The sequence below is a fragment of the Lacerta agilis genome, chromosome 1 (assembly GCF_009819535.1).
Source record: "Lacerta agilis isolate rLacAgi1 chromosome 1, rLacAgi1.pri, whole genome shotgun sequence".
Lineage (NCBI taxonomy): Eukaryota > Metazoa > Chordata > Lepidosauria > Squamata > Lacertidae > Lacerta > Lacerta agilis.
In genome coordinates this window covers 81,878,530-81,899,539 of record NC_046312.1, presented here as the reverse complement: position 1 = coordinate 81,899,539, position 21,010 = coordinate 81,878,530, and the positions used below count along the sequence as shown (strand labels likewise).

The 21,010-nt window shown below is 42.6% G+C and overlaps 1 protein-coding gene across 2 annotated transcripts; it reads right to left on the bottom strand.

Annotated features, from left to right (window-relative positions):
• Positions 1 to 208: 208 nt before the first annotated feature.
• On the bottom strand, positions 209 to 20,128 carry MAX (MYC associated factor X). 2 transcript variants are annotated; one of them, XM_033159429.1, is made up of 4 exons: positions 19,902 to 20,128; positions 9,719 to 9,826; positions 3,192 to 3,321; positions 209 to 1,484 (listed from the first exon to the last, which is right to left on the bottom strand). In XM_033159429.1, the coding sequence occupies exons 1-4, from the start codon at positions 19,935 to 19,937 to the stop codon at positions 1,297 to 1,299; spliced, it is 462 nt and encodes a 153-aa protein (XP_033015320.1). In that variant the 5' UTR covers positions 19,938 to 20,128; the 3' UTR covers positions 209 to 1,296. The 2 variants fall into 2 exon arrangements, with proteins under 2 accessions (XP_033015320.1, XP_033015311.1); XM_033159420.1 differs by having other exon boundaries at positions 3,192 to 3,315; positions 19,902 to 20,086.
• Between the last annotated feature and the right edge of the window lie 882 nt (positions 20,129 to 21,010).

The following is a 21,010-nucleotide window of genomic DNA, read 5'->3' as shown; positions in this document are numbered from 1 at the left end:
GTGCAAGATTTGGAGATCTAAAATAAATGTTGAGTTTGCCTGTGAAGCCTTGCTCATAATTCTATTTCCTGTTATTCAACAGGTTAAGCCTTTTCTCACGTTGGAATAGAAATTCTTCTTTCCCTAACGTCAGAAAAGTGGAAGCCAAACTGCCAAGAGTCATACTTGCCCCTATCGCTGTTTCCACAAAGACACCAGTACCACTCAAAAGGATAAAATACTTTTTTTATTTATAGTCTTATAGTAAAGGGAAGCCTTAACTTGCAAGACAATTCTTGGGCAGTATGTACAACATACTTCAGTTCATGGAATAGACTCACACCTGGACAGAGACCAAGCTACACTTGTATACACTAAATTCAGAAAACGTCACAAACAAGAGTGGGAAGAAGACAAAAATATAAGGTCACACACACCGACACACACACGCACACGCACACACACACACACACATATGCACGCTCATGCACATGTGTGTGCACATGCACACATACACACAGTGGCCTTTGCTCACTCACAGCCTGTGCCCATTTAAGTCGTTATGGGGTAACTGGCCCATTTGCCAGAGGGCAGGAGGTCCACGCTTTGATGCAGTTATTAGTACCAAGTAACAAAGCTTGTGGTGTGTATTTACATTATAAAAGCTGGCTCTAATTCTGAGAAAGGGAAGAACTGATCATGGTATGAATCTGTAGCTTCACATCACCAATGTCCACAGCAAGAGGAGGAATCTGATCAGATTGAGTTTCCATAGAAGGAAATAAATACCAATTAATCACTTGCCAAAGTACAAAAAGGAAATCCATCTCTCTGCTTCACCCTGAATCCTGCACCATCCCTTCAGGAAACTAGGGACATGCACTCGCATGGATCTGCATGATTCCCTTCCCCCACCAAGATCCTTCAGGGGACATTTGGCTTTGTTGTCATAAATAAACATATTTTGATGAGACGGTGACTGGAACAGCTCTAGTGAAAGGATGGAGAGGTCATTGTCACCACAGAGTCCAGGCAACCATAGACTCATGAGTTCATCGAATGGCCTGGGCATTCCTGACACTAGAACTTGCAGCCATGAGGCAGAACAAGACAAAACTACATCCTGCTCCAAGCTATGGCCGGTGTCTTCCAGAAGGTAAGCTGCCAAGCCAAGGGGTTGGGTTAACTCAAAAGGGGCCACATAGGGGCAAGGAACAGGGGAAGCTGCAGTCCAAGAGCCTCTACTAAAGAAAAAAAAAAAGGAAAGTCCTTAAGCAGCCAGCGAGTGTCTAATGGCAGCGGGAACAGAGGCCTCTTCTAGCTGGCCTCCATACGAAGCTTCTTCCGGCTCTGTGGCTCTTCCAGCTCAGACTCTGAACTGGAGTCGGAGCCTCCATCAAAAGCGGAGATGGTACTGCCCTTGGGATTGGTGTAGAGGCTGTTGTCTGAAGAGGAATAGTTGGCCTGCAGCTGAGCACTTGACCTTGCCTTCTCCAGGGCACGAACTAAAAGGCAAGACAAGGATATGGAAATAGGCATGGGGAAAGTAGGCGTTGCACATAACATGAACATGCTCTTATGTTGGTGATCTCAACACTTGGCTGACAGAATGCTATTGATTGGTCTCGGTAGGCATACCCTGCTTTTTAAAAACTAAATGTAGTTAAGGTACTATAAGTACAATTTTAAAAATCAAAATTAAAAAGAAAGATTCCCAAATATCTTTCAGTTCTATAACTAAGATTGGTACCTCTAAAGATGTTAAGGCCCAAACTGGGGGAAGATTGAGAAAGTTTTGGAAATAGACCACATTCTCCTAAGGTCTGATAAAAAAATCAGTCATAAGTTTGGGAAATATGTGAAATAAAATATTTTTTCAGAAAGATTAGTGAAAGTATGTTCATTGCTTTATGGGGAAATTCATTTATGTTCTCCCTCTCTTTCCTGTTTGTCTCATATGACTGAACCCAACTAAGTTCTACTCAGAGTAAACCCACTGAAATTAATGGACCTAAGTTAGCCATGTATAGTAATTCCAGTTTTTGCCGTACTGTTGACAGCTCAGCCCATAGCCCATGTGTGTGTCCTAGCCAGGACATTCTGGCGCTTTAAGTCATCAATGCACAAGAGAGAGCCTTCTGGTTACACACAGAATGTAGAACTCTCTGTCTTGGGAAGTTTGGTTCCATTTTAAAATTATTCTGCTGCCCATCCATCATTTTTTCTGCAAGCTTTCAACTTGCCTGCAAATTAGCAATGGCTGTTGGTTCACTGGCTCTTTAATTGTTTGCCTGTTGCTCTTTTACTCAATTGTTTCCATAACTGAATTTTGATTGTATATTTAGTTTTAGTTATGTAAGCTGCCTTGTGTTTCCTTTTGGAACAGGAGAAGTGGAGTAAAAAAAAATCTAACTAATGCCTGCTGCACTCTGAAATGAACCAGTGAAGTTCAGTGCTAGACTATGAATCTTCCATCAATACACCTTTGCAATTAACTATTATTGGGTTGTTTTATGCCTCCTATTCCCGGTATCAGAAGCAGAGGTGCAATGGAGTTGGGCTTTAAGGTGTGATAAATCCTGCATGCGTGTGCGCGCGTGCGTGCATACACACACCCCAGCGCTGTGAAACTTGCTACTTATACTTCTGCCTAGTGGCAACCATTAGTCCTCCCTTGTGAGCAGCAACTTACCAGTCTGCTTTAAATATGTCATAATTATTCTGCTTGAGAAAACTTTGTATGCTTCAAAACAGGAACATGCCACTCACACTGTTCCATCAAACGGTCCCACCATAATCACCATCCTGGCATAAACTGTACATCTTAGGCAAGGGAGAAAGACTCCTCAGAGCAAACCCCAATCCTTGGGCTGTTTTGAATGACTGCATTCAATGGCTTCATTGCCAATGTGCAAAACTTTGGATCTTCTCACTCCAACCACAGCCTTACTTCATGGGTTCCTGATCACTGGACACCTTACAGCCTTCTTCCCCAACTTGGTTTCCTTCAGGTTTCTTGGACTAACTCCCATCTGCCCCGGCCAGCAAAGATATGCAGGCTGGGAGTTGTAGACCAAGACATCTTGAAGGCATCAGGTTGGGAAAGATTCCCTGGCAGAGAAACACGGATAGCAGAGGGTTTTGTTGAGAGGTGGCACAATATCCTTACCCATGAGAAGGCATATGGAGTGCCCTAACGCAGCCCCACTCACCTTGCTGCTCCAGCAGGGCGTTCTGGCGCTTTAAGTCATCAATGTCCTGCTGGTGTGTGTGGTTTTTCCGACGCATGTACTGGATGTACTCTGTGGCTTTATCTAGGATTTGGGCCCGGGATGCCTGTTGCAATAGTAGGAAAAAACACACACCAGATAAAGTCCTAGTTCACGTAGGCAGCAAGTCTGATACTCCTTCTGCAGGGAGGCTAGAGAACTGATTCCTCAACCCAGTCCACATTTGACATAGGTGCAATCTTGAAGACCATGTAATACTGGCAAAAAGTTCAGCACTAGAGAAAGCAGCTTTGAGACTCAAAATATGTTAACTGTTTTCCAATCCCACTATACTGAGCCCCTGATTATATAGAATCAACTGTACTAATGACACCTGTTCCCAGTACTAAAGTAACAGCAGATGGAGCAATCAATGAAACTCCTACAGGGAGCTGTAGAGTTGGATCATTCCCCATGCCAGCAATTCTGCAAACAAATCCTTCTGCTCACAAGAACTCCTTCAGCAAAGTAGAGTCTTCCAACTGCTATTCAGTATCCACAAAACAATCTGCTGTTTTCCTCCACAGAGATAAAGCAAAATGCAAATTATTCCCACATTATTGGGACCTGAGCTTAATGTTCCCTGACCATCAAAACAGACACTCAGATTACTGAACAGCAAAATTCAACATTGTGCTACCAAATCTTTGCTCACACTGTGGGATCCCTTGTTCCACATCCTCTAAATGGGTCCAGAGGGTCTCCCCAGCCCCCAAAGATGATGTTGGGGCATGTAGGTGGAAGGAGAGGAACAGGAACGGAAAGGACCATTGCATGAGCAAAAGTCCACTCTACTCTTGTACAGACACCACTGGATACCATCCTAAATTAATAATGCAGTGCTCTGCTCCAGCTATGCTTCTCCTGGCTAATGTTTTCGCTCAGCAACTGGGACTGCAGAATGCTGGCCATCAAGCTCAGCAGCAGCCTGAAGCTATACAAGGCAATTGCTTACCTGCTCCTGTAAAAACTGAGGTTCGTAAAATGTTCTTAGAAAGTTTTTCAAAGCTGCTTGTGGACTATATATATGTATGTATATTTTTAATGCAGTACTCATATTTATACTGAAGTTACTGACTGGAAGACTCAAGTGGGATGAGAAATAAGAAAAGGGCTGCTGATGGCTTCAACTGCAGACTGGAAAGAAAAGGAAGGAAGGAGAACCTAGTCTGAAGGCATTTTTGAGGGAAGGCTCTCTTCATTACTGGATGCTGCTGGATCAGACAAACCTGCCCTATGGAAGGTCAAGGAGGCAGGCTGTACTATCCAAAGTACTGCTTTGTTTTGATGGGCTTCAATCTCCCCTTGTAAGTAGGACTAAAATTATATCATGTGCTCTTTATCTGAAGATGTTTTATGAAAGATCATGGCTCTCATTAAAATATGTGAAGCTCAAACCTGAATAAGCAGCTATGGCAGATTTTAGAGGGCCAGGGTCCCTTGCACAGAAAGTTGCATCTATTTTACAAGATTTGTACACCGTTTAATTGTAATAACCTCTTAGTGGTCTACAGATTTGGACAGCAATACTTGAGCTCGGTTACGTATTCAGTAGCTTCACACTGTTCCTGAATGGGAGGAGCAAGGCTGGCAAAGCACACCCCCACCACCTGTAAAAAACCTGTTTATTAAAGAAAGAAAATGGGGAAAGAAAACACAAACCAGGCCTATTTTAAAGCATCGTTGTTAGCTAAACAGCTACATAACACAAAAACAAGGCTGATATGCAGTTAGGTTTTAGTTTCATTTTCAAATTGCAAACATTTAAAGAAGGAGGATATTTATGGTGGTGCAATAAGATGGCAGACAAGAGGCAATAATACACATATTTATATTTAATTTTTAAATAGTCACATTTGTATTTGCCAACAGATATTCCTGTTTTTAACATTTTCTTCTGCTTTTTATAAAAGGAACACACAGCTCTAAGCTAAAGAATAATGCAATCACAGAGAGAGAGACAGTCATAAGCTCTGTGGTTGGTTTTTTTTTTAAGGTATCATTCTGATGTGGCAACAATGCCAACATTCTTTCTCAGTTTTAAAAAGGATCTATTCCAAAAGGTTGAAAGTATTCTACATTGCCACCTTGGCTGGGCAGTGTTGTATGCCAAAACAAAAACCACTAGCTCTATACTGTCCACATAACTTTGTTGTCAATTTAGCTATAGTTTACTTTTCAGAATTAAACCTGGTACTTGCCACTGTCAAACTATTTCTCCTCCGGGCCATTCATTGTGTGAGTTCTGTGAACAACCCTGCTTATATGTAGATCTCGCCCAGCTTCACTATGTTCTCATCCTGCCACTAAATATATTGTCCCTCTCTACCAGTGCTCCAGGAACATTTGGTCGTACATGAATGTATCATAAAATCTGCAGCATATATATTGACCCACATCCATCATTTTTTTTTCTTAATATTTCCTGACATTGTGTATAACCTGGCAAATGTTAGCCATTATATGTCCCACTGAGTTTGGTGGACAAGTTAAGTGTGTCCTTAACCCTCTCATTAAAGTTAATGGGACTTGGAAATACCTTTTTTTACTGGAATTTGCCCATTTCTTCTTCTATTGATGGCTGCAGCATTTCTTCAGAATGCAATTAAGGTTGGGCAAGACAGTCTCTACAATTAGCAAATGAGAAACAGCAGCAAATATGTCACTTTTTAGTAATTAATCCAAGTGACTCTACTTCCCCCAGCACCTGCATGCATCAACGTAGTACTTTATGGTTCATGGTCCCAGTATAAAACAATTCTTCATTGTCCAGCCTGCCCTACTAAATTAATTTTGCTTGCAAAAATGCCACTCTCCAAGCCAGTCAGAAGATCTTGGTATGACTTTCACTATGTGGCTCTGCCTCATTCCCCATATTGCAGAGGTGGGGTTGGGTGGTGGCGGACATACCAACTGTTGTAAATATGAAAATCTGATAATGCATATGAAGTGCTTTAAACACTTGAAAGCAATATGTAAATGTTATTTATTATTATTGCTACTCAGTTCAAATTTTAATGCAATTTGCTTTTTAATTCTCAAACCACTGAATGTGCCATTTCCTCATTTCTTTCTAATGAACTATTCTTGTCAACATGAAAAGCATATTCTGCTATAGGTGTTTATGAATTCTAACCTGGGAGACAATAAGCTCCCATTCTTGTTTATTTGATTGCTCTTGGCATTTTGGAGGCAATTTACCACAAGCTTATACAGCAATGGCATATTTTCACTTAGTTCATAGCTGGTTTTCAGCTAACCTGGTTGCTGAATCTCCTATTTGCTTCCAGATTGTTCATTAAACTTGAATTGCTTACATCTTCTACAGTAACCTGCTTTTTTGCTTTCTAAAAAAAATAAATAGAAGTGCAATACAGATTTTCATCAAATTGCATTCCAGTGAAGTATCCTCCCACTGGAGTCAAGCTGGAATGAAGAAAGATTTAAACACAGACAGGCTACCCTTTCAGATCCCAGTCAAAGAATATGGATTTGAGAGTTATTTATTTTAATGCAAAGTTTCAGAGCCTTGCCTTATTAGCAGCAAGAGCTTTTCTGCTCTTGAAAAGAGAAGCTTGCCAAAAGCTGGGCTTCATGTTCAACATAGCAGGCTGCTCTCAACCAGAGACAGTCAACTTCTCTGCTCAGTGGTGGGACCTTTTTTAATTATTATTTTTAATTATATCTGTGTGTCAAGTTGAAACAGCAAAGGTGCAGACACAAATCCATAATATTAAACCCTGAACAGTTTATCAAAAGCAATGTAGGACCCCAAGCTAGACTTACTTTTAGAGGTTGGGTTAAGCTGGCAGGCAGACGGTTAGCCCATACTGAAATCTAGCCAGGCTTTAAAATGATTATTTATGCCCAACTAGTTGCACTAGAATGGGGCTTGCCAACGTGACACCAACAAGCACACATGTGCCTGAAGAAGCCCTCCCTGACACCCACAGGGCTCCTTTGTTTTTCCCCTTCCCACACTGAAAATAGGCTTGAAAGAAGCATCCTATTGTGGTCAACAGTATAGGTTCCAAGTGTACAGTGTGTGAGATATTCCCTTCAACAGTTTATCAAATTTGCAAATAAACCCAAACCCCAAATGTTTAGTAGGCTTTGTACTAGAATGTGGATGTGCATTAGAAAATGCAGTCAGATGTTCATCAAATAAATTGTAACTAAACAGAAACTGGTGCTGACCCCATGCTGTCACTGCATCCCAGATACACGGAACAATATAAGCAGCATGGCTTTCAAATATTTTGAACTCCAATGCAGTTGACATCACCATAAAGAAACCCTGCCAATCAATCTCCCCAAACAGGGCATAAAATTCCAGGTGCTTTACTCAGAAGCTTGCACTAACCTCAAAGGAGAATTCAAAAAGCAGAAAAGCAGGCCACATTTTTAAACTAACATTCATTCATTTATTGTTTAGAAACATTTATAGGCCACCTTTATGAGTCAAAGTCACAACAATTTAGGCTGTGTACATGCCATACACTTGAAGCACATGACTTTGAATCTCCAAAGAATGCTGGCAACTGTAGTTTGTTAAGAGTGCTGGGAACTGTAACTCTGGGAGGGGTAAACTACAGTTCCCAGCATCTGGGCAGGGAACCCTGTACTTTAAATGTACAGAGTGTACATAGCCTTATAGAGTAACACATTAAATACAGAAATTTATCCAACATTAGTCATACTTAAGAGTAAACCCACTGAAATTCATGAACGTGACCAATAGGGCCGAGTGATGTCTGGTTTTCAAAATGATATATCACCAGCTAAGCAGTGCGATACACCATGGGTAGGCAAACTAAGGCCGGGGGGCTGGATCTGGCCCAATCGCCTTCTAAATCTGGTCCGCGGACGGTCCGAGAATCAGCATGTTTTTACATGAGTAGAATGTGCCCTTTTATTTAAAATGCATCTCTGGGTTATTTGTGGGGCCTGCCTGGTGTTTTTACATGAGTAGAATGTGGGGCATAGGAATTAGTTCATTTCCCCCCAAAAAATATAGTCTGCCCCCCCCCACAAGGTCTGAGGGACAGTGGACCGGCCCCCTGCTGAAAAAGTTTGCTGACCCCTGTGATACACTGATATACTGTATCACAATGTCTGAAATAAGGATGGAACTATGTACAGTAGATGCAAATGGGGTAATGTCCTGGAAACTGCTACTGATACATTTAGTTACCTTTAACATACTGTTGCAACTGTTATTTTATAGTACAGAGCAACAAGGGGTGGCAAACATCATGAGAGAAGCAATGACAGGCTTCACAATTTCCCCCACATCACAATCTTTTACGTAGCACACACATGCATCGTGATTTGTGATATATCGCCATGTCCAATATTATGAAACTTTTACCATAATGTGGACTTCCAACCAATTTTGGACAATATATTGATAAATTGCCCAGCCCTAATAACCAATTTAGACCAATTAATTTCAGTGGGTCTACTCCAAGTAAAAGTTAAGTTGGATACTATAGTGTAATAATAAAATACCATAAAAACAGACTATACCACAGCATTAATAAAAACCTGGGTTCTGGCAGCTTTGCCTACATAACCTGAGTACTAAATGGGTGTGTCTTGACAATGTCTAGGACAGTGTCATCAGAGGTGACTGCACATTAAAAATGTTGCCTATCAAGCTCAGTACCTTGTACTGAGCTTCTGCAGGAAACCCTGTAGGTATTCTAACCACTGGTGATTAACAGAGCACAATTTCCTCATTCCTTTTTAGAACAGCCACTTTAGCACTAAGGAAAGCTAAAAGTTACCTGCTAGCATTATTTATTCATTACCTGCAAGTATAGAGAAGAAGGGCAAGGAAGTCAACCTTCACACATTCTCTGCACACCTAGGGCTAATTCACACAATCATTGTACTCATGGGTGTTTGCTCGTTCTCAAGACTGAAGGACGCCCGTCTCAACTGTTTGCCACAAGCCTAAACTGAAATTCTACATGCCAATATTTCTAAGCACAGATTGAGGGGTGGTCATGTGCTCATGGCAAATAACTGAAAACACCCCTGCACCAAAAGCAAATTTTAATGTGGGTAAGGCAAACACAGATGACTAATCACAAGCTGAGGTCCAATGAAATGGTCCTATATCACCTTCATAATGGAAGAGGTAGATGGATCAGGAAGAAGCACCATCTCTTCAGGCCTGTGAAGCCATGTGGTAAAAGACATTCAATTATTTGGAAATGATTGATGGAAGGGTAAGTTACTTCTCACAACAATATTTCATCTTCATTTTACTATTAGCTTTCTGAAGCAGCAGAAACATTTCTATATACAAACTCTCTGGGCCCTTTGCAAAAGTACCTACTAAGCTGTATTGGCACTGGCTCCTTTCTGCTCAGAAACTTAATGCAAAATGGGACTGGGATGCAAATCCTTTGTGATTAAGACAGAACCCAGGGGAAGATCATCGCTTCTCTCAATAAACTCACCTTCTCTCCCTGAAGTGATGGCACAGAGTCCCGCAGGCTGTGGAAACTGTCCTTAATGTGGTCCCTACGTTTGCGCTCCAGTGCATTGTGGTGAGCACGTTTGTCAGCCTAAGACAGACAAAACAGAGAACAAGCATTAGAATCATCACTGTCCCAGTGGGCAAGAGGACATGTGGCTGCCACTGAACACCAGCCCCCTAGATTACGGTGCACAGAACAAAAAGTTTTGAATCAAAACTCTGCTAAGAGAGGGAAAGAAACAAAGGGTCAGCAAAAGAAGCATTCAAGGTTGTTCAAGTCCAGAGCAAGCACACAAAACAAGTATGATTAGTAAAGAGGAGGGTGGGCTTTTGCCCTGCAGCAAGCTGCTTGATCAAACTCATCTGCACATGATTGGTCAGAAAGACCTTTGTGACACCTCCTGGACTAGAGATTATCTGCCCCCAAAGAGAGCACTAAGAATTCAAAATATGCTCCATGATTCGCTAAGGATGGGAGTCAGAAGACCATTCCCAGTAACAGGAATTTCTGGGTACTGCGCTACAGAGAGACTTCAAGCGCAATTGCCAAAGCACTGCAGGAAACATATGGAATATCACCTTATCTGTTCATAGTAAAAAAGAAAAGAAAAGATAGGACTACTTCGTTTCGCTATAGCACCGCAGCTGAACATTTAAAATTCAATGCCGTTCAAAATCCAAAACTAGGTTCTTGATTGACTTCAACACCTGGATTATTTTTATGTAGGAGCTCCATGGTAATAGAATGCCATTCAAATTTCAGAGTAGAAGCAGCCGAAGGATGTGAACACAGCTGCAAGTCTATCAAAGGCTGCTCAGAGGACTTCTGGGAGAAAATATATTTCCAGAGTAGCACCACCATCTACTGACACATGCAAGATCAGCTACCCTAGTCCTCAACTCCCACCATGTACCTAGGACTCACTTATCACAACCCAGATCCAATAATTCCCAATAGCCATTGTCTACCATAAAATAGAAGATCATTCTCATTAGGCACTTTGAAGTGAACTGTATGTCAAACAAACCACCACCCCAAAACCCCACCCTTTTCCCTATCCCTCACCTTAATGGAAACACCACTAATGGTCTATGCCATTTAAAGTCAAATATAGTGCAACAGAAGATGCTGCTTTAAGTGTTACACCTGAATTTATCATTAAAATATCACACTTTAAAGTCATTTTTTTTCCTTCAGGAAAAAGACTCATTTCTGTTTAATTTAGTCCCTCTCTAATTATGAAGACTTGATTATAGAAAAATATGGTGTGTTGGGAAACGCAGTGTTATCACAGTGTGCTTTTCGGATAACTTTTTGAAGCAGCTTTAAAATACATTTGAAGTATTTCTGAAGCACATCGCATTTACGCCATCTCTGGCTTCCTCTTCCTCTTTTCTGGACTGACTACTGATACCCTTTTGTTCTCATTGCCTTTTAAAGGCAATTCCGGTGGCACGCTGAACTCAAACTATGATTAATGGAACCCCACCTTTCAAATGTCAAGGCAGTCTCCAGTCACACAGGTTTGGCAATGATCCCACACCCAGCTCCAGACACAGAAATTGTCTGCCAGAAGTAAACAGGCACTCTGGGCGAGGCTGGACCCCAAATCCAAAACACAAAGAACTTATTTTTGTCTGTCATAGTTCCCTTTAGGTCACCTTGTTAGAGGAAGAGCTTGACTAACAAGGAGTGGTCCAATCTTTTCCTCTGACACAGGTCACAGTAGGAGACACACAGGTCACTTGGATCTGCCAGACAGTTATTACTTTAAAAAGGAAAGGAAAGGAAGAACAAGTTCAAGGGATACCGATGATATTTGTTGTCAGCCCATCTACGGTTATTAAACCGTGTGCATCCAGAGTGCAAGTGGCAAACTAGCTATTTGTGAAAAGGCAGACTAAATTCCATGTTCACATACACTATCTTCAGAGATCTCAAGCCAAGAACTGGCCTGCAGCAAAATGCTTCAAGGTTAGCTAAAGAAGAAAGTGACTCAAATCATACCAACACGTAGAAAAGAAAAGAAAAAACCATCATTCTGAAAAAGGAATAGGACCCAAACTCACTAGTGTCCTATGGTGCTACTTAAGGCCACACTAGAAAAGAAAATGTGCAATTTAGTTAAGGTATTGAGTAATATGGAAAAAAGACCAAATTGTTGTAAATGTAAATCCCTATGTTAATAATGTGCCAAATGATGCAATTTAAGGAGATGATCCTCCATAGCTTCTAGATTTGTAGGCATTTGAAAAATTAATGCAAAGCAGTTGCATATGTATAAAGTGCTGCCGAAATGACTTTAAGGAGATCAGGAAAGTAGAGGAAACTAGAAGAGCCTAAAATCTGCTCACACTACCGTAGTTGCCAAGTGGCTGCACTGGTCTCTAAGATTACATAAGAAGCCATGAATATGACCATGGTAAAAATAAGGAAAAGAAAAATATACTGGTGATATTATCTGCATCCAGAGGAATAAAATAGAGAAGGTATAACTCTACCTGACACACCACACTGTAGTCAAGTTACCACAGAATGACCAAAGTGCTAGTTGCAGACACTTTCCCATACAGGAGTTAATTTTGAGGTGGTGTGATAATGATTACTGGTTGCATATGTAACACCACTTTCTTACAACCAGTTCAGCAAAGTAGCCACAGAATCTTCCCAGGGACCACAGTAGTTGTAACTATTTCCAGTTACCCTTTAATACTTGGCCATGTGTGTGCTTATAACAAGAATCTACTTCAGTGTAATAACTAAGATATTATTTATTTATTTTTAAGAATTTTATAGAAGCCTAAACAAACAGACATAAAAAGGTTTCAAAATGGCTGGAGAGTGCCCAACACAGAGTCATTAACAGATATGATAGAAGGCCACTGCCTAATTGTTCATGGGGTAATACCGCTAAAATTATTAGTGCCACTACAAATGTTAATGCCAGTCACAGCAGTGCTGAGATATTATAAAATGAAATCACATGTCCATTCAGGCAATTTTATTGCATGCTGAGCAGTGTTAGAAATTAGGTAGTTTCATTTTGCTACTGGTGCAGGTCCAATTGGAGATCTTGGGATGCCAGGTTGGTGACTGACATCTCCATCTGGTTGGCCTCTCCAGCTTTCTTAAGCAGGTAAGTGAAAGAGCTCATTTATTGCATTTCTATCCCAGCTTTTTCTCCAAGGAGTACATGATTCACCCCCCTCATCAATTCATCCCTACAACAACCCTTCGAGAATCATAGAACTGTAGAGTTGAAAGGGATCCTGAGGATCATCTATTCCAAACCCCTGCAATGCAGGAATGTACAGCTGTCCCATATGGGGATCAAACCTGCAACTCTGATATTATCAGCACCATGCTCTAACCAACTGGTGAGGTAGGTTAGGAGGCTGTGACTGGTCCAAGGTTACGTAGTGAGCTTTATGATTGGCGATTTGAACCCTGATCTCCCAGGTCTTAGTCCGACATTCCAACCATTACACCTAGGGTACTTCTACTATGGGGCAGCTATATACCGGTAAATTAAGTAGGTAAATAAATAATCAGAAAGCAAAATGTCACTTAGAGGAGGATCTGAAATATTTTTCTTGAAGCTTGAATTTGTTTTATTCTGGATTGTTGCATTTGATGTTTTAGTGTGTTGCAAACTGCTTTGAGATTTTTTCTTTAAAATATAAAGCAGTATAGAAATGAAATGAAGAAGAAATTCCTTGGGCGGGGGGGAATGATGCCTAGACATTTAGTTGTGGCGACTGTAATGTAGGTTTAAGGTGCCATCTGGCTTATATATGTGAGTTTCTAACACTGATGCTGATCTCAAAAGCCAGTTCAACTAGCTAATTTCACCAAGCCTAAACAAGTATGTATTGCCATATTTAGGAACTATTACATGAATTTAAAGGCAAACTATAAAAACATTGACCATTGAAAATATAACCCTGCTCCCCATTTTATAGCTGGTACATTACATTGGTAGTTCTGGGGAATTCTAAGGAACCTAGAAAACCAAAGTAATGCAGGTGAGCTATCCGTTTTTTTATCAAGAGAAGCCCAATATCACAACTATGGCTAAGGTGACACAGATACCATTGGTTGTGGTATGCTAAATGTCACGTTTCCTCAAATCGCTTTGTAACAACGGGCCCAGTTAACAGTGGATGTAGCACCTGGCCCTACTGTAACGTACTACTGGCAATAATTCAAAGCAAGTGAATTGCATTTAGGAAAGACTGCCAAATCTAATCCAATGAGTTCTGGCTGGCACATGCCAAACTAAATGCCGAATAAGGATAGCAAGAAAACACTAGACTCCATTCATCAGAGTACGGTGGCCCACTGCCATGCCACTCTCCATTACTACCTCATCAGCTACTTTCAAAACCATTGGACTGTCCAGGAAAATATCAGCTGCTGGCAAGAAAGAGGGCTGAGAAGAGGGAGGAAACCAATATTCTTCTGTCTTAATAGAGTCTGACAGTTAGAACTGTGTGTAACGTACATGAACTCATGGATAGGAACCCATTCAAACCAGAAAAGAAACAGTGGAATTTAGCTCTGAAAACCCAATCTTGGTTTTATAGCTCATCAGGAGTCAGGCAGCTGAATATAAAGGAGGGATCTCAGTCTTTTATTCAGGTAGGTATGTTAAGACAGATCATGAGTTTGACAGCAACTAGGCCCATACTGAACCAAATGCTGGGGAAAGTTCTTTGAAATCTAGCCATAATGCTGCACACTGAAGGCTCAGTCTTTGGCAGCTGAAAATATGTATTTATCACATCACAATGGGCATTTGGCAGCCTCACAACATTCTGCTTTATCTCAACCTAAAGAGACAGTTCTCAAAAGAAGCAACTTTTACAGGCATCCACAGCAGCACAATAGGCTTTGAACCACATGCAACAATTGTGGCACACAGTAATTTTACCCTGGTCTTCTAAGTAGACAAGACTCAAGGCATCAAACAGTCACCCATTCAAAAACTTACAGATTTACATAGCGAGCTGGATGTGACTTCATAGTTTGTTTTCCATACTGCCCTAAAACAGGACTCTTTGGTCTTTACAACAGGGTGGGCTAGCCTATGGCCTTTGAGATGTTGTTGAAGTCCAACCCACATCAGCCAGAGCAAGAATAACCAATGGTTAGGAATGATGGGAGATACTGTGCAACAAAACTGGAGGACTAAAAGGTAAAGGGGCCCCTGACCATTAGGTCCAGTCGTGTCCGACTCTGGGGTTGCAGCGCTCATCTCGCGTTACTGGCTGAGGGAGCCGGCGTACAGCTTCCAGGTCGTGTGGCCAGCATGACTAAGCCGCTTCTGGCGAACCAGAGCAGCGCACGGAAACACAGTTTACCTTCCCACCGGAGCAGTACCTATTCATCTACATGCACTTTGACGTGCTTTCGAACTGCTAGGTGGGCAGGAGCTGGGACCGAGCAACGGGAGCTCACCCCATCACGGGGATTCGAACCGCTCACCTTCTGATCAGCAAGCCCTAGGCGCTGTGGTTTAACCCACAGCGTCACCCGCGTCCCATACTGGAGGACTACTTCTGCTTTATAGTGCCCCAATTACCCCCATAAAATATAAAATGCTAGAGGCAATATAAGTAGCCACTAGGGCTGGGCGAGGTATCAATACATGGTCCAAAATCAGTTCAAAGTACTCAGATAATGCAGGCAAAGCTGCCAGAACTCAGGTTTTTATTATTGCTGTGGTAAATTTTTATGGTATTTTATTATTTCACTGTTGTATCCAACTTTTACTTAGAGTAGCCCCATTGAAATTAATTGGCCTAAGTTGATCATTAGGGCCAGGTGATGTATCAATAAATTGTCCAAAATTGGCTGGAAGTAAATATTGTGGTAACAATTTCATAATATTTGGCATATTTATCATGAATTATGATGTGTGCATGTGCTATGTAAAAAATCGTGATGTGGGAAAAGCTGTGGTGTTGGTCATCGCTTCTTTCATGTTTCCAGCCTTCCCTGTTACTTTATACAGTCATACCTTGTAAGTCAAACGGAATCAGTTTTGGAAGTCTGTTCAACTTCCAAAACCAAATTGTGGCTTCTGATTGGCTGCAGGAAGCTCCTGCAGCCAATCAGAAGCTGTGTAAGCCCCGTCGGATGTCCGGGTTCCAAAAGAACAGTTGCAAATCGGAACAAACACTTTCAGGTTTGTGGTGTTTGGAAGCCAACACGCCTGAGTCCCAGGGTGTTTGGGATCCAAGGTACAACTGTACTATAAGATAAAAGCTGTAACAGTATGTTAAAAGTAAATAAAAATGTATCTGTTTTAGACTCCTAAGTACTGTAGTAGCAGTTGCCAGAGCAGTACCCCATTCACCTCTACAATAGTTCCATCCTTATTTAGACATCGCTCAGCCCTACTAGCCACTGAAAGCATGTTGTTTCTCAGAAAGGAGAATATTCCCAAATTTCTATATGGAATGGCAGCCACAAGCCTGTGCTCATCTCACACAATTGGCAAATGTTTAGTACTCTCCTTCACATAATGGCATTCACCAACCAATACAACTGAGAAGTGCCTTTGAATTTGTAGTCATCACAAATTAAATTATGTAGCAATGTTACAAAACTCAAATAAAAGTTGTTCTCCTAAAATATAATGAGTAGTCCAAGTACACTGAGTGAATTCTATCATGGTGCTCACCTACCATAAGAATCAAAACTATCTCACAGGAACATTGCTGATATACCAAGTTAGACCATTGTTCCATCTAATTCAATATTATCTATACTGACTGGGAGCGGCTCCCCAGTATTTCAGAGAGGGGTCTATCCCATCCCTACTCTGCATGTAAAGCACATTCTCTACTCCTAAGCTATAGCCCCTCTCCCTACAAAAAATGCACCATGGTTAGAAAGTCAATTTGCAAAAATGGAAGGACGTGAAACAAAACAACCCAACTACAGGTAGCTGGAAGGGTTCCAGCACACACACCACACCATAAACGCAACACACATCCTTGAGGTATATGAAATGCTTTTAATGCAAGTAAAATGCTACCTGTTTGTTGCTTCCCCCCCCCTTAACACAACTGGCTTCTCAACACCTGCAACTGCACATTACAAACATGAATTTACCAGAACAAAACAAAATAGACATTTTCATTATCAATAAAATTAATGTAACCATTAACACAAAATTTTGAAAACATAATGCTGATTTTCTCACCTATTCAGCTTTAGTCAACCTCCTAGCAGCTCTCTGTGAAACATCACCCACTGGCCTTCAACCCAGTCATATTTTAAAGGAAATGTCAATAGCTTAAAATTCTTCTGTAGACCTACTGTTCCTAAGAATATCCACCAGAAAGTAAGTAGAAATAATTTTGCTTCTTTCTTCAGCAACATGAATTTCGGTGGTTGCATATTTCACCATGGAAACAGAATTATTTTTCTAAGGTATGTTTTCCTGTTTAGCACAACGAGGAGGAAAAGCATTTTATACCTTGATTTGTTAAACTGAGTAAATATTAAGCTGGACCTCTGTAAATTCTCTAAAGCCAGGCAATTTGAACTGGACAGGCATGTACAACAGCAACTAAGTTAGTTTTTCTCAAGGTGGATCAGTATTCGTTATTAAAAATAGATTTTATATAACATGCTTTAAAATGGAATCCTAATTTAATACAAATGTTAAGCATGATCTACACTTACAATCTCTTAAAACTAAATCATGGCAATCTATTAAACACATTTACTGTTAAATAGAATGCTTTTCTATTTAAAGATGCATAGAAGAATACAAATAAGGGGAAATATGTATTTTGGCAAAAAACAAACAAACAAACAAACCTGATACCAATCATGATAAATACATGACTTTTTTGTGGCATCCTAAGGGGCACAGGTTTGTATGGTTCCAGCATAGGAGTTACTCCTGTTTGTGGAAGGAACTGAAATTTACTGGACGCTCCTGCTGGAAGGTGGGGTCACAAAGCCCTGTCCCACCAATTCTCTAGAGGAGCTTTTCAGGGGAACAGAGGAAGTTGCAGGAAGTAAGAGCCTCCCCATCCTTCTTGTAATGGGAGTTTTCAAATTATTGATATTTTTGACAATCAGCATGGACATTCACTTTTCAGTGAAGTTTCCTTTTTGCCCAATAACTAATGTTTAATGGAGCAGGTGCAAGTTTGCAACCAACCTGCACTGCATAGCTGAAGGTTTTGGATTATACTGCTGGTTTGTATAAAAGCTGTGTTTAGCTGCAAGTCAGTATGCTTTGCTATAGAACAGCCTTTTTCAACCTTGAGTCCCCATACGTTGTTGGACTAAAACTCCCATCATCCCTAGGTAGCAGGACCAGTGGTCAGAGATGATGGGAGTTGTAGTCCAACAACATCTGGGGACCCAAGGTTGAGAAAGGCTGCTATAGAAACTAGTCAGTATGTATGCTTGTTCAGTAGACATGTGGATTTCAAATAGGAAACTTGACTTAAACTTGACATTTTTTCTTTATAATTTAATTAGAAATCAATCCACCCTTTTTCTAAAATGCTGACTATACATTAAACACTACTCTCCTATGCACTTTTATCCACACTCAACAAGCAAAGTTACTTCATTAAATTCTTATAGAGGCTGTAGTATACCAGCATCCACAAGTTTCTAGTGCTACAATAGATTACAAGAAACTTTCCAACAAGCAAAGGCAACACAGAAAAACCCTATCAGTGGCTGTTCTGCATGGTCACAAACAAAGCTGTGCATCATAGTGTAGATTTCAAGAATAAGAAGGCTTTAACCCTGAAATTCGCTTTTACTATAAATTGCTAGGGATGCTAGAAAGCACATCCAAGTAGCACACACACACACACACACACACACACACACACGCATATATAAAAATTAAATATTCAACAACTGAGAGTAAGCTGCTTTGTGGAAGTTTTCTGTAGAGGCCAGCATTTCCACTATAATCCACTAAGGAGATTAAACACCAAAATAAGAGAATTCCCAGCTTCTCGCTCATTAAATCCCCTGGCAGCAGCAGCAGGAGGGGGGCTCTTCCACAACCCTCTTGGAACCTTCAGCATTCAGCATCCTACAAGCAGAAAACCCTTCAAACAGGAAGCCCCAATGAGGTCTTTCAAAGACAGAGCACTTTGCTGCCCTGAAGGATAAAGCTACAGACCAGGGATATGCATTTTTTAAAACACCCACCCCCGATTATTTGTGGATGTCTTTTCTCTAAAGCCCCTGCTCCTCCAGACAGCGTGTCTTCGACTCCTCCAGACCCCCAAGGAAATAAATAGTGCTATATGCTTTCTGCCAATGTAGGCAATTCCCCTCTGCAGTATATGAATCCATCACATGCCTGGCCTGGGAGGCGGGATGCAGATCAAGGGTGAAACTGCCAGGGCTCCCATCACAGCCAATCCTCCTCACCCCACTGCAAAATTGTGGTTTCGGCCTTTTCTGCGAACCATCTATATTCAACACGACAATGGCTGCTCCCTGCCCCAGATTTTCGACTCTCCACTCTTGGCATTCAGCCCACAGTCGCCCCCCTCCCCCCAAAAAAACTCGGAACACCTCGTCCTTTGCTTCCCCCTCTAATCCCTTCGCCTCCCCCCACCTCCAACCACCACCATCACTACCCAGCCAGGCTGCACGAGGCCTAGATAAAAGTCTCCTCCCCTGGAGCCCAGCCCAGGAGCAGCTCCAGCCTCGCCACCGCCACAATCTCTCCCAAACAGGTGTCTGTCTGTCTGTCTGTTTCTCCGACCCCAGACGAAGCCGCCCCCCGCCCCTCTTCCTCCCCCTTCAGGCGAGACTGCGGGCCAGGACGAGGCGCCTGCCAACAACACACACACAAACACCCCACACCGGCCGGGCCTCTCTCTCTCTGCCGGGTGGGGAGAAAGGCCGCGGGTGGGGGCCGGGAAACGGGGCCTGTGAAGAGATAAGCACCGGGGGCTGCTCGAGAGAGCTCGGCTGCTCTTCCTGCAATGAGAGACACACAGACGGACACAGAGAGAGAGAGAGAGAGAGAGAGAGAGAGAGAGACCCGCGCGGGTGTCCCTGCGGGCGCACCGACTGGCCAACCGAGCAAACGCCGGGAAGGGAAAGAGGGAGATCGGGGAAGGGGAGCGGGGAGGAAGCGCCGCGGGAGACTCACGTCGCTCTCCACCTCGATGTCATCGTTGTCGCTCATGCTGCCGATGGTGCTGCCGTCGCCCGGCCGAGCGGCTCGGGGGCTTCCCTGGCGCGCGCTGCGGGCCGAGCCGCGGAGAGCGACGAAAACAGTCCCCGCGCAGCGCAGCCAGAGCAACAGCGGCGGAAACAACAACGGCGGCGGCGGGAGCAGCAGCGGCAGCCTCCGCCTCCACCGTCGTCGTCGTCGTCTTCTTCTTCGTCGTCGTCTCCGTCTCCTCCTCCTCCAGCATCAACGGCACACGCACCTCGTACTGCACGTGACTGGCTGACCCCGCGTCGTCCGCTCGCCCTCACGCCGTCGCCTCCGCCCCGCAGAGCATGATGGGGGGTGGAGTCCGCCTCGGCGTACTGCGCCGCAGACGCCGCGCAGCTCCGAACTATACTTCCCGGAAGCCTCTAGGCAGTGGAGGGCCTTTGAGGTCACTGCCTGCGCTTGCGCAGTGCCGGCCGAAGTGCATTGTGGAGACTGTAGTCCTCAGAAAATGAGGAAGGACTCTGCTTCCCGGCAGCCTAAGGAGGGGACACGTGGATGGGAGGAAAGCGAGCTCGGTCTATTTAAGCATCATCTGTCTCCTCCCCCCCCCGCCTTCTGTTGACTTTTTTTTCTCCTTTAAAGAGCGAATAGCGTTATTCTTAGGAAGAGGAAACAAAACAGAAGGCCACTTCTGGCAGTTATCTACGTAAGCCATACTGGGTTGTTTCAATGCAAGATATCAATCAATACATGGGAGGAAACGAACCAAACGTTTAAAAATGCTTTTTCCTGTAAGACCAATTGCAGTCGTTAACAGTCATCAACAGGTTTTCCACACCTATCAGCCAATCACCCATTCCCACCACCCTTCTGAGTAATACCCCTCCCAACTCTCTCACTATATATAAGGGTCTGGTGACATCTGTTTCAGTGTATCTGAAGAAGTGTGCATGCACACGAAAGCTCATACCAAGAACAAACTTAGTTGGTCTCTAAGGTGCTACTGGAAGGAATTTTTTATTTTGTTTTGACTATGGCAGACCAACACGGCTACCTACCTGTAGTTAAAACTATGGTGACACTCAGAAACCACTGAG

Excerpts from the sequence above, each read along its gene's own strand:
- MAX (XM_033159429.1), bottom strand. The coding sequence starts at position 19,937 with ATGAGCGACAACGATGACATCGAGGTGGAGAGCGAC. Across the intron at positions 3,322-9,718 it reads CATCACTTCAGGGAGAGAAG|CAACAGGCATCCCGGGCCCA; the intron begins GTGAGTTTATTG and ends TTCCTACTATTG. Across the intron at positions 1,485-3,191 it reads CGCCCTGCTGGAGCAGCAAG|TTCGTGCCCTGGAGAAGGCA; the intron begins GTGAGTGGGGCT and ends CTTGCCTTTTAG.